At 42.5% G+C, this 15,437-nt stretch overlaps 1 protein-coding gene across 3 annotated transcripts in view; it reads right to left on the minus strand.

Moving 5' to 3' along the window:
* The window catches only part of INTS10 (integrator complex subunit 10), a 28,770-nt gene extending 13,598 nt beyond the window's left edge, over positions 1-15,172 (minus strand). For 2 of the 3 annotated variants that reach the window (XM_024578898.4, XM_024578899.4), the window contains exons 1-12: positions 14,906-15,171; positions 14,300-14,367; positions 12,776-12,879; positions 11,927-12,066; positions 10,333-10,414; positions 9,429-9,569; positions 8,825-8,996; positions 8,200-8,369; positions 7,338-7,471; positions 3,305-3,458; positions 1,859-1,941; positions 722-874 (exon numbers count right to left, since the gene is read on the minus strand). In XM_024578898.4, coding sequence (XP_024434666.1) covers positions 722-874; positions 1,859-1,941; positions 3,305-3,458; positions 7,338-7,471; positions 8,200-8,369; positions 8,825-8,996; positions 9,429-9,569; positions 10,333-10,414; positions 11,927-12,066; positions 12,776-12,879; positions 14,300-14,367; positions 14,906-15,163 — 1,659 coding nt within the window. In that variant the 5' untranslated portion in view covers positions 15,164-15,171. Of the gene's footprint in view, positions 1-721; positions 875-1,858; positions 1,942-3,304; positions 3,459-7,337; positions 7,472-8,199; positions 8,370-8,824; positions 8,997-9,428; positions 9,570-10,332; positions 10,415-11,926; positions 12,067-12,775; positions 12,880-14,299; positions 14,368-14,905 lie in introns of all 3 variants that reach the window. The other variant, XM_045186690.3, reaches the window with a different exon arrangement.
* Between the last annotated feature and the right edge of the window lie 265 nt (positions 15,173-15,437).

The following is a 15,437-nucleotide window of genomic DNA, read 5'->3' on the forward strand; positions in this document are numbered from 1 at the left end:
AATTGTTTCTTTCTAAAACTCCTGGAAAATTATAAATCATATCTCAAAGTTCAAGATAAAAAACTTAACTTAGGGTTTTTTAACCACTACGTAATCAATTTAGCATATAGACAGATGAGAATCAGAGTCTGTGTGTGAGGCTGTGGCCTTAAATCTGTACAGTACATATGTGGAGTACAAAGAACATACCTACCGCCTGAACTGAATTCAAACATTTATCGGGTACAGAAGCTGTGCGAACTGCTGCGACAGGTACTGTGAGAAAGGTCCAGGGTAAGAACACTGGCCCCACTCTGGTGGGAGGGGCTCACGAACACGGAAGGAACACCTGCCCCTGCCACACCCCCACGGGGTGCCATCACCGTGGGGGAGAGAGAGTCTGAGGTTTGCATAGACTAATGTCATGGCCCCTTCTGCCGAGTACAATGGCACTGATTCCACTCTAAAGGGATGCCAGGCAAGAAAGTAAAAATAAAATAAAACAAATCCTTCAACAAAATGGAATAATGATAAAGCATCAAAGCCCAATTTCTGGGAAGTTATTGTAAAGAAAAAATTAAGTAAAACAAAATCCCCATGATTTTCCAGCAGACTAGGTAATAAATCTAGGCAGAAAGACCAGATTTCAAGAAAACATGCACAGAACGAAGAGCCAACTCTAGGAAGGAGAGAAAGCCCCAGGGCGGCTGAGTGCACCAGAGGGCCCCGCACAGGTACTCACCCTGTACTCCCCCAGAGCAAAGTGGCAGGTCGCTAGCTGGATGAGCGCTCTCTGATGCTCCAAGGTTCCCTGGCCCGTGATCTGTGGCTGAGGAAGTGATCCCTGGAGAGCTGCTAAATGATGCAGGCTTGCTATTGCCTTTTTATACTGACCCTTAGAAAGACACAACAGCAAGAAGGGAAAACACACTGCCATTAAAAAAAAACCTCCTAACTTAACTAGCCAACAGTCTTTCTGGTCTTAATTCTTTTATTTAAAAAAAATTTTTTAGCTTCTGTAGGGGTAGTGACATAGGATTCACATTTTACAATGCAGGACGACTTCTGGTTAGGCCAGCGCTGCTGCTGCTTCTTCTTTTTCTTAATAGACATTTAAAAAATATATATGTATATATATTTATTTACTTTTAGAGGGGGAAGGAGGGAGAAAGAGAGGGAGAGAAACATCAATGTGTGAGAGAAACATCAATCGGCTGCCTCTCCCATACCCCCAACCAGGGACCTAGCCAGCAACCCAGGCCTGTGCTCTGACGGGCAATTGAACCCAGCAACCCTTTGGTGTGCAGGTCAATGCTCGATCCACTGAGCCACACCAACCAGGGCTGGTCTTAATTCTTAAGATTAAATAAAATAACCCAAGTCCTTTGATAAAGTACATCTTGAATATACCATTTCTCCATGAACACTTTACTACTAATACCACTCCTCTTATGAAGGATGGAAGCAGCAACCTGCCCATGTCAACAGTGGCTGGAAGCTCTCCATCCCAGTAGGGAATTAGCTGCTCCCTCCGTTCAAGGCCTAAGGAGCTCGAGAACAGCAGAGCAAGACAGAAAGACTCCATCAGAGTAGGGGGCGGGAGGGGTGAGAGGTATCCATATTTTATTCAAAAGTAAAAATCTTATTTTCACAAAGGAATGGACTGGAAACACCAAAAGGAACCCAGAAGATGTGGCCTTGCCACTTTGGAGTTACTAAGCGATGAAAGTGGACCCTAATTACTCTGCCACTGAAGACAGGCGTCTGTCCTCGGAGCACGGACCAGCAACCCACAGGGGGACATCCCATCCTGCATGCTGACGGCTCGCAGCAACAAGCATCCTGTACAGACAGGCACTCGGCATACACATTACTCTACCTGATAGATGATCATATCAGTGAGGAAGATTCTTAACCAAAGCCAAGTATCCGTCTTCCATGCCAAACAAATTCTTGTAAATTCTGAGCGAGAATTCAAAGCAAATTTACCAAAAATATGTAACACAGAAGCAGAAAACAAAACTAACAAACTCAGCAAGAGAGAACAACTGTCAGGGAGACAAATTACCAAAAAGTGGACGGTAACTTCAGAGTTTAATTTCTAAAGCAATGGTCTAGAACTTCAATTAGGTAGTAGGGTTAAAATACAGTACTTATCGATAATACACAGCATGTTTTTGATTAGGCACCAACATTTACCAAGCACATACCACATGCCAAGAACTGTTCAAAATGCTTTTCACATATTACCTCCTTTATCTTTTATTTTTTTAAGATTTTATTTATTTTTAGAGAGGGGGGAAGGGAGAGAGAAAGAAGGAGAGAGAAACATCGAATGGTTGCCTCTCGCACACCCCCACCTGGGGGCCAGCCTGCAACCCAGGCACGTGCCCCGATAGGAATCGAACCAGCAACCTTTCGGTTTGTGAACGATGCCCAACCCACTGCGCCACACCAGCTGGGGCCCTCGTTTATCTTTTAAATTACTTTGCTTCCTCCCAAAAGGTCTTGTTTCATTTTTACCCAGTTAAAATAGTACGTGGCACTAAGAGTTTTACTCGTTTTTTCAAAAGACAATATGTAGGTAAAAGGAAAGTCACATACATGTCCCCAGTTCTAGGTGTGGCAAGGAGAAAGAGAATGATGCTCTATTTACTTAGAAAACATGGCCGAGGGCTCTGGAGAGGGCAGGCCAGGGGGTGGATGTCCACCGGCTAAAAGGAAGTGATGGGCCTCAGCTCAAAAGTACAGTGAAAGTACATTGGTTAGCAAAGTGCTGGTCATTTCTAAGAAACGTTGAAATACTTAATATTTTCATATTATTCAGATAAAACATATTAAGTGTATCTATACGTAAAAGAGGAGAGACTGTCTGTAGCATTTGGATTTGGAGGTCTCGGGCAGTGGAGTTGATGTCTGGATGAAAGGAGCGTTAGCTTTGGCATCCTCGGTAACGCGGTGTAAGGAAGACACAAAGCAACAGAGCAGACGACTAAAAGCACAAAACAAACACAGCAAAAAAAAAAAAAAAAAAAAAGGCCAGCAATACAAATTTTAAAAGACCAAAAGCGCTCCCTCAACTTCAAAAACTTCACCCCAACCCAAATTATAATATACCCGCAGAGTAGAAGCTAAGAGGTAAATGGGTATTTGAATATGAATAACTGATGAGCTATCTTGCTCAAAAGAATCCTAAAATGTGTGTGAACTATTGTGATCAATTTAATTAGCCACAAGTGACTTGACATTTCAAATAGAATATTTTTTAGCAGAATGATTTTATATGAAAAATTAAACAGCACTAACGCAACCAACATATTCTTACCCTTGTCAAGGAATTCCAGGGAACAGAGCAACTCCCAGCTCTCCCTGGCCAATTTGAAACTCTCTAACACCTCCATCGAGTTCGCCAGCTCTGCTTTATTGATGACAATGTGACGATTCCGTCCTTTCGCTGAACAGTCCTCGTCGTCTGAGCTCTGCTTAGAGAGTGTGGAGAACACGATTAATTTAAAATTACAAATGCAGTTACACAATGAAGCATTATTACAGTTATTGCTGCCAATTCTGGTTATTACATGGATTTTATATCAATGGATACTAATGTGAGTACACTGAATTTTTAAAATTTAACAATTTATCTTTAAAAATTAATATAAATTTTTCATCTTTTCACTCTCACACATTCAAGTTTTACTTCTAAAATTAAGTTTATGTTTTCTGATGGTAAATTCTAAGCTTCTGTTGGCTCCAGCATAAAGTTATGTAAAACTTCCAATAACTTAAAAACACATCGGTGTTATAGAAACCAAAAATTAGATTTTTCCACTCAGAGATACAGCGTAAGTAGTGCCTGTTTCATACTGTACATTCTTTTCAATATGCGACATTAGTTTGCTTCCAAATAAGAGCTTGTTACATAGTGAATAAAATTTAAGCCTGCGTCCCCTAAAAATAATTCAGCGAAATGACTGTTACCATTTGTTCTCTGCATATAAGTTCCCCAATGGCCACACCTGTCTTTAGCTCTGCTCCCCCACCGCAAGGAGCCCAGCCAGGAATCACTCCAGTCTGCACTTATCGATAGAGTCCTACTTTCCCATGAGCTCGGCATTATGGGTAATACTTGCTCTGCATCGTAAGCAATAGAAAGCCAAAGAAAAGAGGGGGCCTCGGAGAAAGGCAGCTACTGTAAATGCCAAAGGGAATGCTCAGAGGTTTTGCTGAAAAAAAAAATCAGTAAAGGTAAAATAGCTCACTTACTTTTATTTTAGCTAAAAGCTCCTCAAGGTAATCTCAGAAAAAGCAGGCACTTCCTTCCTACCACCCACCTCCCTCCCACACTTTCAGAGCTCAGTATCCTCCTGCTATTCCTTGATGCTGGGCACCCTCCCTCAGAAACAACACATACCCAGATCCCTTCCACAATGAAACCCAAGTGCCAGGCATCCTGTTTCATCGGGGCCCTGTTCCTTGCCCACGTCCATCACCTAGCAAGATACACTACTGTGAACGGTGCGCTCACTGGAAAACATTCTGCCTCGCAATGTGTGTGATCAGGGTTTATGGAAAGGACCTCGGACGTGATGGGTATATCGTGGAGGTCCTGTTGGTACAGTTTTGAGAAACGGATGTTGAAGTGCACTCTAAAGCTCTGAGGACATGCTCTGAAGCAAGGGTCCTGACCGCAGGAAATGCATACGAGTGAGTGTGGGTAGGGGTAGAAGAGGATCCCCCCCCCAGCTCCTGTGGCCTGGCGTGTCACATGAGCCACCATCAGGGACCAGCATTATCAGATGTTCCAATTATTAAGGGGAGGTCAGACATCTGGGTTGCCTTAAGTACTCTCCCCATTTTTAGATGCTAGGTTACTACACCAACACTATGAGTGAAACAAGATGTGTCTGAGAGCTGCGCTCATGGGCCATCACGTCCTGTGCTGTGATCTGACACACAGACCTGGCTGGACCCCCGTCTGGTGGAGGCAGACTGCGGGGCAGAGCGAACAACAGGATGAAACCAGTTCAGAGAGGGACAACAGAAATGGATGGAAACCCCAGACTGCTTAGAGGGCCAGAGTATGGGAGCAGGGCCTAGTGGGTAACAAGGGACAGGTGAAAAAGGGGAGGAGGAACACAGCAGTTCAATCGCAGCCTGGGCGCCAAACCTGAGAGGGAAGTCTGGGAAGGCACTCACTCACCAGAGGCCCACCTGGGGCACAGGCTCTGTTCACACGTCCAGCATAGGGAGGTAGACAAGAGACAGTGTCCTAGGCTCCACAGAGCTTACACTCTAGTGAAGGGACAGATAGCAAACCAACCAGCAAAGAGACAGATGCCAAAAATGGCTATGCAAAGAATTAAAATGAAGTAACAAAAAGAAAATCGAAGGCTCCTTTTGATGGGTGTTCAGGGAGGCCTCAGAGGGAGAAAGTTCAGGCTGAGAGCTGAATGACAGGACCCGGCCTGGCAGAGAAAAGCATTCCTGCCCAGGGGCACACTGCAGACAGGGGTAGAGGCCGGAGGGGCAGGACCGTTCAGGGCACCAGAGCAGCACAGAGCCCAGTGTGTCTGCCGCGTCCAAGGGCTTGCTCAGCAAGCGCTCTGAAGACAAAGTGAAGAGTTTGGATGTTATTCCACACAGGATGGGAAGCTGTCAGAGGCAGTAAAGCAGAGGAGTGATGTCCGACTCATGTTTTAAAAAGATCAACCAGGCTGCTGGGTAGAGAGGAGTGTGGGGATCAAGAATGAAAACAGGGAGACAGGATGCCAACTCCCATGATCCAGGGAAGAGACTGGGACGGCTTAACAGGGAGGAAGTGGGGGAGACAGACAGGAATGGACAGATGGAGCTATGGTGTGTGTACTTAATTAAACAGGGATGTTTCATTGTTTAGTTCAAACTAGTAATATACCACCTTTATCTACACGGGAGGAGGATGTTTTAATGTGAAGTACTTGAATGCACCTCACTCCCTCAGAAACCAGAAGGAGAACCTGGGAATGTGGGGTCACGCTCAGCAGCCTTAGCGATCTTTTAAAACATCACAGGGCATCTGGAAAGCCTGTGAGCACAGAGTTCTCAACCTGGGGTTCACGGCTGCGTTTCAAAGCAACCGTCAACCGCTGAAATTACTTGCAAAGTTGTGCATGTGTGCATTTCTCTGTGGGAGGAAACAAATTAGTGTGTTAAAAGGGTTAATAACTTTACAAGCATTCAGAATGGCTACATCTTCCCTGCACCAATCCTTTCTACATTATACAGCCCATGGAGACATCAGACTAAAGTGATCTGAGGGCACGCCGCTCATCCTGGCACGCCTAATAAAATGTTCCTGAGAACTGAAGAGGAGGGGTGAAGGGAGAAGCGGGGAAAGAGTGAGTGAGACTGCAGGCTCCCCTTGGGCACTTCAACTAGAGCAGCAGTTAGCAAACCATGACCTGCGGGCCCAACCTTGTTTTTGTAAATAAAGTTTTATTGGAACATGGCCGCGTCATTTCTATACTATTGTCTACGGCTGTTTTCGCACTGTAACAGCAGAGCTGAGTAACTGCAAGAGACCCTGTGGCCTGTAAAGCCCAAAATATTTACTACCTGGCCCTCTACATCTCCACGTCCACGTTACGCATTAAGCTTCCACTAAAGATTTTACAGAAAGGATTCCTCTGGAAACCGGGGTCCTGCACAGGCCTGCCCCCTGGCCAGTGAGAAGACTGGTTCTTCACGTTCTCTAGCCTCTTGCATCTTTGTGCAAACTATCCCTTCTAGACAAAAGCTACTTCACAATTCCCAATGACAAAATCACACACAACTTTCGAGGCTGATCTGACCTCCTTCATAAAACCTTTCCACAACCTCTCCCCGTGGGGTACAATTACGTCCTACCCCGGACGCCCAGGCACTTGCCATTCTGAGGCAAGTGCGCACCACAGCACCCTGCTCTACATGTCCAAAGTGGTGTGTTTGCTTTTGTTTCAGTCCAAAGAGGTATGAACAACTTATACAGGGTTTCTCAACCTCAGCCCGGCTGGCCTTTCGGGCTGGGTAATTCTTTGTTGGGGGTGTCTTCCTGTGCACCGTAGAATGTCTAGCAGTTATCCCTGCCATCCACTCACTGCACCCTAATAGCAACCCTTCCCCACCCAGCTATGGCCATCACAAATGTCCTCAGGTGCTGCCAAATGTCCCTAGGGGGCAAAATTGCCTCTAGCTGAGAGCCACTGATTTACACAAGTAAGTACATTTTATAATTAAAAGACCTAAGCTTTATGAATTTAGCTCCAAAGACATCTTTTACAAAGATTCATTTCTTGCAAACCATAAACATATAATCTATTAATAATATCGGAAAGGATTACCATGGTTTTTTCTCTTCCCTCAGCCAGTTTCCTCTTCTTATGTATGTGTTTATTACGATCGATTTCTACATCACCATACACGTTTGATACATCTTCCAGAAGAACCAGTGGAACCTGGCTTGGGGCATTAGGACCTGTGGGTGGGGGGAACATCAACACTTAAACACGCAGCAAGGAAAAGAATACGTAATATCAGGTGGAAGTTTACTCAACTTTTATGTGAAAATATAGGTCATTAAAAAATATGCTCAGTGTGACCCCAATTAGAAAAACAAGTAAGTATGTAGAGAAAGAAAAGACTGTACAGCTATACATTACAAATCAAAGTCTCTTTTTTGTATTTGTTCTTATGTATCAACAGATTTTTTATAATTATCAAGAATCATACAATTACCAAAAAAAGGCTACAAAGTCACACGTACATTATGATTACAAATTCCAAACAAATATATGAAAAACTATAAGGCAATATACAAAAGTGAGAGCTGTGTTATACTGGAAGAATTATGGGAGGTTTTACCCTCTTATTTTCCTGTTTTTCATGTTTTCCAGAATTTACATGCATATATATTATTTAATAAAATCTGTTTATTGCACAGTCTCTGTGAAATCTGTTTCAATACTTTGCTTCATCTGCTGCATTCAATACCTGTATTTAGTTTCATTGTACCATGACCTCCTTTGATACAGAGACTTTTAATGAAAACGTACTTATGTAGAAACCAACAATAACTAAGAAAAGCACTGGCATCATCCCACAATTATCTGGATCCAAGAACAATGTTAAGGTAAGCGTTTCCATCTTCCTCGCCATCCCCGCTGAGGCCAGTATTTTGGGACACCCTACAATTCCCAAACCAACCTTGGAAGAGAGATGGCTGTATGCTGTTGACATACTGGAATGCATTCTTAAAGAAGACCAACATAGTGGAATAAACCACTTGGTTTTTATATTTTGCATGAGCTTCATTATCAAAGTTGTTCATGTATCTGCAGAGATCCTTCATTCTATGCAAAATGTCACCGTAGCTTCTGAAAGATGAAGAACGATAAAGTTTATTTCATTACTCTGGGCCTGCCAGCGAAAGGTCTAGAGAAGTGGCCCGGTGGAACCACTGCATTTACCAAATGCAGCTTTAGGCATGTACGACCATTCTGTATTGTCCGCGCACGGATGGGGCCCTCCTTCTGAATCAGAGCAGTGACCAGACCACGACTTCATGACGTAAACCTGCCAAGTAGCTTCTCCTTCCTCTGAAGACCAAAGAGTGCTTTAAACTCAACGTCACCTTAAGACTTCATATTTCTGCTGGCAATCTTTTAAGAAAGTGAAGAACTACCCCCTTTTGCATAAATACTGCACGTTACAGAATTTGCCCAAAGAGATGCTTTGGAAAAAAAAAAAAAAGTGTTTTTGTTTCTTAGGATCCGGAGATTATGCTATAAAAGATTTGTTAGGCATATTATAGAAATTGACAATTTCTTACCGTCTTCCTTTATCCATCTGCCATTCACATCTCATTCCAACAACATTCAAAATCTTAAACAACCTCTCCCAAGGGTCCACAATCTGGGATGATTTTTCAGTCAGCCCTTCTATTATGTACTTCTGAGAGCTACGTTTGCTAGGTGACAATAAATCAGATGTTTCTTGGGCACCTGAGATGTGAGGAAAAAAAAAAAACAGCCTGCAATTAACATCACTACTTAACTATCTATGTGGTACTTGCTAGGAAAAAGGAAGTCTGACTCCATATTCAAAAAGCTGGAGTGCAGAGTCTCAACACGTTACGTGTTTTGTTTAAGGACCCACAACTGGCCATTCAGAAGGTAGGAAGTGACTTTTTAACTGTGATATATGTATAGAGCTCACAGTTTAGCAAACTGATTGTTTCAATTAAGGGGTACAATTGGTTCCAGAAAAGTCTCATCTCTTAACTGCAGTATTTTTTTCTAGAAACCATCTTTAAGAAGCATTATCAAACTGGTATCCAGAGGAGAATAATCAGCATGATGAGGGACTTCTGACTTTGCAATTTTACTGAAATCGCAAAGTCTGTCTGAACAAAATTGTAGGACATTCTCACTTACCTTGATGCTGATTCTCTATTTGAGTGGACCTGGTGACATAATTGATATAAAATTCAGCTGCTTTGTTCAAGTATTTGTATAATAAATTGGCAGGCAATCGAACATCATGGTTGTTGATTATTAAAGGAAGGACATCACAAACTGTTGAAGAGAAAAATCAGGAAAAATCCAATTAAGTCGTCTGTCTATCCTGGGGTTCTGACGAAAACAAAATTTATTTTCAAAATCACTTAATGTTACACCTAAAATGTAGAGCAGAAGAAAACCCTTAAGGTGCATTTATTTGAAAACTGCAGCGCAGAGGCACACGAGTGGGCGAAGTCAGAGAGGAAACGGGCAGATTCTACATTGTGGGTAAAGGTCTTTTAGGCGATTTCCAACCCACGTGCCACAAGAATTTTTAAAACGTGCAGTACCTGACTATTTAGTCAAGGACACTGATCCCTTTTCCCTTAGATTGTCCAATAGAAAAATGGTAACAGCCAACACAATAGCTGTTCAATGTGAATGAATCAAATTTTACCTATTTTTTTTAATCAGGTAGGCAAAAAATATATTTTTTGGTGTGCCACAGAATTTAGTAATTAGATTATGCATGACATGAGATGAAAAAGGTCGAAGATTGTTGGTCTAGTCCTTACACTGGACGGTAATTCAGATATTTATTATTAAGCTTCATACTTAACTATACAGTCACACATATACTTTTGGAGATATTACACATTACATAATAAAAATTTAGAAGTTGTTTAAGATGCTTTCTGGACTGAGAAAATAAAGATTTAAATTCCGTAACATGGAAAGTTGCTTTGCTTTCTACAAATAACCTGACTTCTGAAACGATACTCACCCTAGTGTATTCTACTCATCAGAAGGAATTAACACGAAATACAATTTTCCTTACCAAATAATTTTCTAAAGCAGTTAACAGGAGATTCTTGTTCTTCAATAGTTTCTGCCTCTAGCAGTGCCTCCCCAAGGCCAACCTGTTTCAAAACACGTTTAATCACTTAAATGTGTTCCAGTTCAAGATGCCAGAATTACATGAAAAAAACAGCATGTTCTTTAATTTACTACAGAGTTTGCGTATTCAAGCTTCCCCAAGAAACAAATATTCTCACTTTAAAGATGAGAAAACAAAAGAACATCAGCAACACAGTCTCTTAGAAGGGAACCCCAAATTCACCTTACCACAGACCACTTTGGGTTACTTTCCTGTGAACTGGTACAATTAAAACACTGACAAAATGTGTAAGAGACTTAAAGTATGTGCCAGAACTAGAGTTAAAATGATAATAGAGAAGTAGAGATTTTTAAAGAAATGAGGAAACTAACTTTATCAAGATGTATGATGTAGATGATGTAGGTTATGACCCTCAAGGGTTGTCGGGAGTGGCCAATCACACAGCATGCTGGGAGTTTAATAAGGCCACCTTTCCATGACTGATGCCCTAGCACAACTGAAAGTCGGCTTATCAAAATCCACCAAGATGTCTACATTACCTTCCTTGCGACCACTTGGGATGCACAAGGTTGGGGTGGGACAACGTGAAAAACTGTACAACACAGAAAGTTTAAAGTCAGAGTAATGACCAGGGAGTGTACTGGGTTCAATAGTAACCCCCCAAAAGATCATGTGCACCCACGACCTCAGAATGTGACCTTACACAGATTTTACCTTATAAAAAAGTAAGCTCTTTGTAGATGCAATTAGCTAAGATGAGGTCATACTGGATTAGAGCGGGACCCAAATCCAACGGCCTTATAAGAAGGTCATGTGAAGACACAGGGACACAGACACGCAGGGAAGGAGGCCATGTGACAGTGGAGGTAGACACTGGAGTGACATAGCTGCAAGCCAAGGACTGACAAAGAGTGCCAGCGACCACCAAAGGCACATCGATTTAACGATTTGAATCCTGACTCTCCCACTCACTGCCTATGGGAAGTTACTAACACATTTCAGATTCAGTTTCCTCCTCTACACAGAGGCTGCTGTCTACCTCAGGGCGTCTGTAGAGAATAGAAGGAGATTCCTAACATTTCCCAAGGCCGGCCAGTAGCACTCAATTATTACAGATAGAAGGAAAGGGAGGAACAGAGAGAAAACCGTGTCCACAGGGCAAACGCACATGGAGAACACATCTGTTAAGAAGATAAACTATGGCTCTCATTAACATTCAAACACATTGTTGAATACAATGGAATAAGAGCATTTTAAGAAAACTGTACTGTACTCTAGATTGCAAATAAACAGCACTGTCAAAACTCAGTGACTGTCTCCTTCCTGATAAGACAACTTCTATTGGAAATGCAGAGTTTGACAATAGTGGCATCCTTTTAGCTTTACTGACAAAAATTCCTTGATTTCAGTTCAATCTTAGCCAGTGCTCCTTAGAATTTCTGCTTTACAGTAATACCCACTATAGCTCCTGACCATACTGACGAATTTGTTGCGTTTTATTTTCTCTTAAGCAAAAGGAAAGGATCACACTCACCCCATGTTGCACCACTGTTTCCGGGAAGCGTCTCAGAAGTAGAAGCAGCATCTCTGATCGTTCCAACGTGTTGAAGCATTGTTCCGTAACCTTCAGCAACATTTCACACTGGACCCGACCGGGAAGAGTTTCAAATAAACCTGTACACGATATGTGACATTTTATAAAGTTCCCTTCAGAAAGAACACTGAAGCCAAAGTGGACATAAGGTATTTTTGTACACAGAACAATAAATACTATATAAAGAATCCCTATTGTTGGGGTTCACCTACAACCTGGAAGGCTTTGGGGTCACATGGTATTGGGCACAAGATGTTTCCTGAATGACCATAAAAGACCTTTTGGGATCCAGAAGACAAGAATGAAATATGTGGAAGGTCACAACAGTGCTTGTTGCTGGCCAAGCTAAAGAACATACGCTTGTTTATGCTGAAATGACATAAGCTGTCTATTTTCTTTTTAATATAGAATTTGAAATCTGTGATTGCCTATAGCAACCAACACAGAGTACAGGTTTAAAGAAAGGTCATAAATTATTAAAAGTTTCTGTCTTGTTTTGTGAAGATCTGCCTAATGTACAGATGCTTTCTGATTACTGTAAAACCTGTTAAAAATATATATTCAGTTCCCTGGGCTAACTGGTAAATCCACATGCGTTAAGGAAGCTTACAGGATTCTAAGCATATGCCTCAGGGACCAAGTGACATCATTCATACAGACTTTAGTTTCCAAGACTAAAACATACATACGGGTACCAATATGACAGATGTGACTTTTTTGTGCAATTACTGTATTTAACTTGGTAGTCCAGAAATGGTAATTTATACACCTTTATTACTCCATTCTTACTTCTTAAAAATTGCGTTTGTTTATCCTGTGAATCGTTCCTTAGTGCTGATGTAATAATGCTGATTTCTCTCCATACCACCGGCTGATCTGGGAAATTCACAAACCTAGTTTTAAAATGAATGCATTATTAAATTAAAATGTCAGTTTCTACATAGTATCCAGCAAAGAAAGTAAGAACATTAGCATTTGGATAAAACCACATTTTTCTTTATCCCAAGTGAATACATAGATGTACCAAAATAAAACAAAATAAATATAAAAAAATAAAAACTAATTTAAAAAAAGGAAGTACCCACAAAAGCTTTTAGAGATTTTCATAAGGGAAAAGATAAAAAGATAAGTTATCATAATGTGTAAAGTACTTCTAAATATCAACAAGAAAATAAAGTACCCCAAGAAAAAGTGGGCAAAGGCAAACCACAGAAAAAACACAAATAGCCAAAGAAAACATTTGAAAATATACTCAATTTGGGAGTGGGAGAAAATGCAGACAACTGTAAAATAATTTTTAAAAATTTGTTAAAAAATAATAAATAAATAAAATTTAAGAGAAAAAAGAAACCCCAGGGGCTAATGAACGAGGAGAATCGGAGTCTCAAATGCCATTAGAAATGCCGTTGTCTCTCCATGTGTCCCTGTGAACCTAACTTCAGTACTTTTGTGTTAATTAATTTTTGTATGAAATCAAGTATGAATCCAAAAAAAAAAGAAAAAAAGAAAATATACTCAATTTTATTAGTAATATAATAGAAACACATTTTAAAAAAATAGCAAAATACCATTTTCTTCTATCACACTGGCAAAAATTTAAATCTGATTAAAAGTCTGGTAATATCCATTGTTGGCAAAGGTGTGGGAAATGTAAACTGGAATAGTTATTTTTGGGGAGAGTAATTTGACAGTGTATCAAAATTTAAAATGTGCATACCTTTCACTATGAACATCCATGTAAAATTTATTCTATAGCAAACACCAAAAGAGAGGTACAAATTGCCTTTTGACACTATAATTTCAGATAATTGGAAACTAACAATAAGAGAGTGGTTAGGAAGAATATCTCTACCTACTAACATGAAAATGAATCCATTTCAGGGGATGAAGAAAGTAAGCTGCAGAATAATTAGTATGATCTTGCTTTTGTAATCCCCTCCCCCCCAAACCTATTATATGCATTGTGTGTATATGTATACACACACACAAAAAAAATTTAACCCTGCTTGAGTTCAGGGAGGACTTTCATTTTATATTTTGTATATATCGGTATTGTTTTAACTTTTACAAAGAGCATGTATTATTTCAAAAATAAAATAAATTCTTGGACAGCAAAGTTTTAACGTAAGAAGACCTCTGCAGAAGGCTTGTCAGCAATTGACAGAAGAACTAGACTCAAGTCCAAGTAAGCTTTAGGCCCCAGGGATGTAGATGAACTTGAAGCTCTTCCCCTAATGCCCACCTCACAGACAGAAACAAAACCTCAGGAGAGATCCAGTGCAGTAAGAGTTGGAGTCCAGAGTCCCCACTCACATGTCGTACAGCAGTCTCCCCGCGGTGGCAGTCCGCTCCGCGTTCCGCTCAATGGTGTACATCTCATACTGCAACACAGATCAGACCCCCGGGTCACCACCTCTGCGGAGGCCGCTGGAAGGTCGCCACCTGCAGCGCTAGCTGGCTTTCGCAAAGTACGCTCCCACCCCGCTGAGGGATGGCGTGCCCGAGAATAAGGTATCACCTGGTGACCTCAGGTTCACTTACAACCCTTAGGTTCCCGGAATTAGTGGAATAATGTCTTAAAAGTAGCAGGCGCTGAATAAATGGCTGCCATCGCGATGAATGAACGATCGAATGGCCTTTCCTAGTGGCGCTAATGTGCAGTCGGGACTCACAGCAGAATAACACTCGCCACGCCTCCTACCAGCCCCTACCTCCTGCGGGGTTCCCTGGGTCTCCAGGTGCCTGCCCCGCAGGGAGAAGGCTTGTGAAAGACTTGGGAGAATGGGGAGGGGGGAGTTAGAGAGAAGCGGGAAAGGACGGGCGCAGGGCGGGCCAGACCGGAGGTGGCCAACCCGGGGCAGCCGGCGCTGCTAGGCTCATACCTCCACGCCGGCGGCAGTACGCAGGGCCTGACCTCACCTGGATGTTAAAGTCGGTGGGATAGAGGCTACGGGCCGTGATCAGCCATGCCTTGGCTGCCCACAGGTCCTGCTGCACCAGCTCTCGGGCCCGCTGCACCAGGTACTCGCAGTCACCCTGGGCCGACATGGCCCACGAGGTGTCTGGCCGCCGGCCTGAAGTGGCCGAACCTTCGGGCTCCGGAGACGCCGCCACGGCCACTGCCGCACCGCCGCCGCCGCCACCACTGCCTCTGCCGGTGCCGAGGTTACTGCGCATGTCTGGGGTCGCACGGACGCCAGTAGAGTGAATCCGGAAAAGTTTTCCGGGTTTTGTGGGCAGCCTCCTCCTGTCCTCCATTACGGCCAAGTTCCTACAGTCCTCCTGCGGAGCTAGTGTTTTTGTACAGATTCTCCCAGGTCACCTCCAAAATCTGGAGAAGTGGATTTTTCACTCTGGCGGTTTGACGAGATCTTGGTCAAGCCAAAGAGCATGCGCGGGAGCCCGCCGGAGCTGTGCTTCTGTTCCCGGGGCTCGCAACTTCGGCGCCGGA

Source organism: Desmodus rotundus, chromosome 13 (assembly GCF_022682495.2).
Source record: "Desmodus rotundus isolate HL8 chromosome 13, HLdesRot8A.1, whole genome shotgun sequence".
Lineage (NCBI taxonomy): Eukaryota > Metazoa > Chordata > Mammalia > Chiroptera > Phyllostomidae > Desmodus > Desmodus rotundus.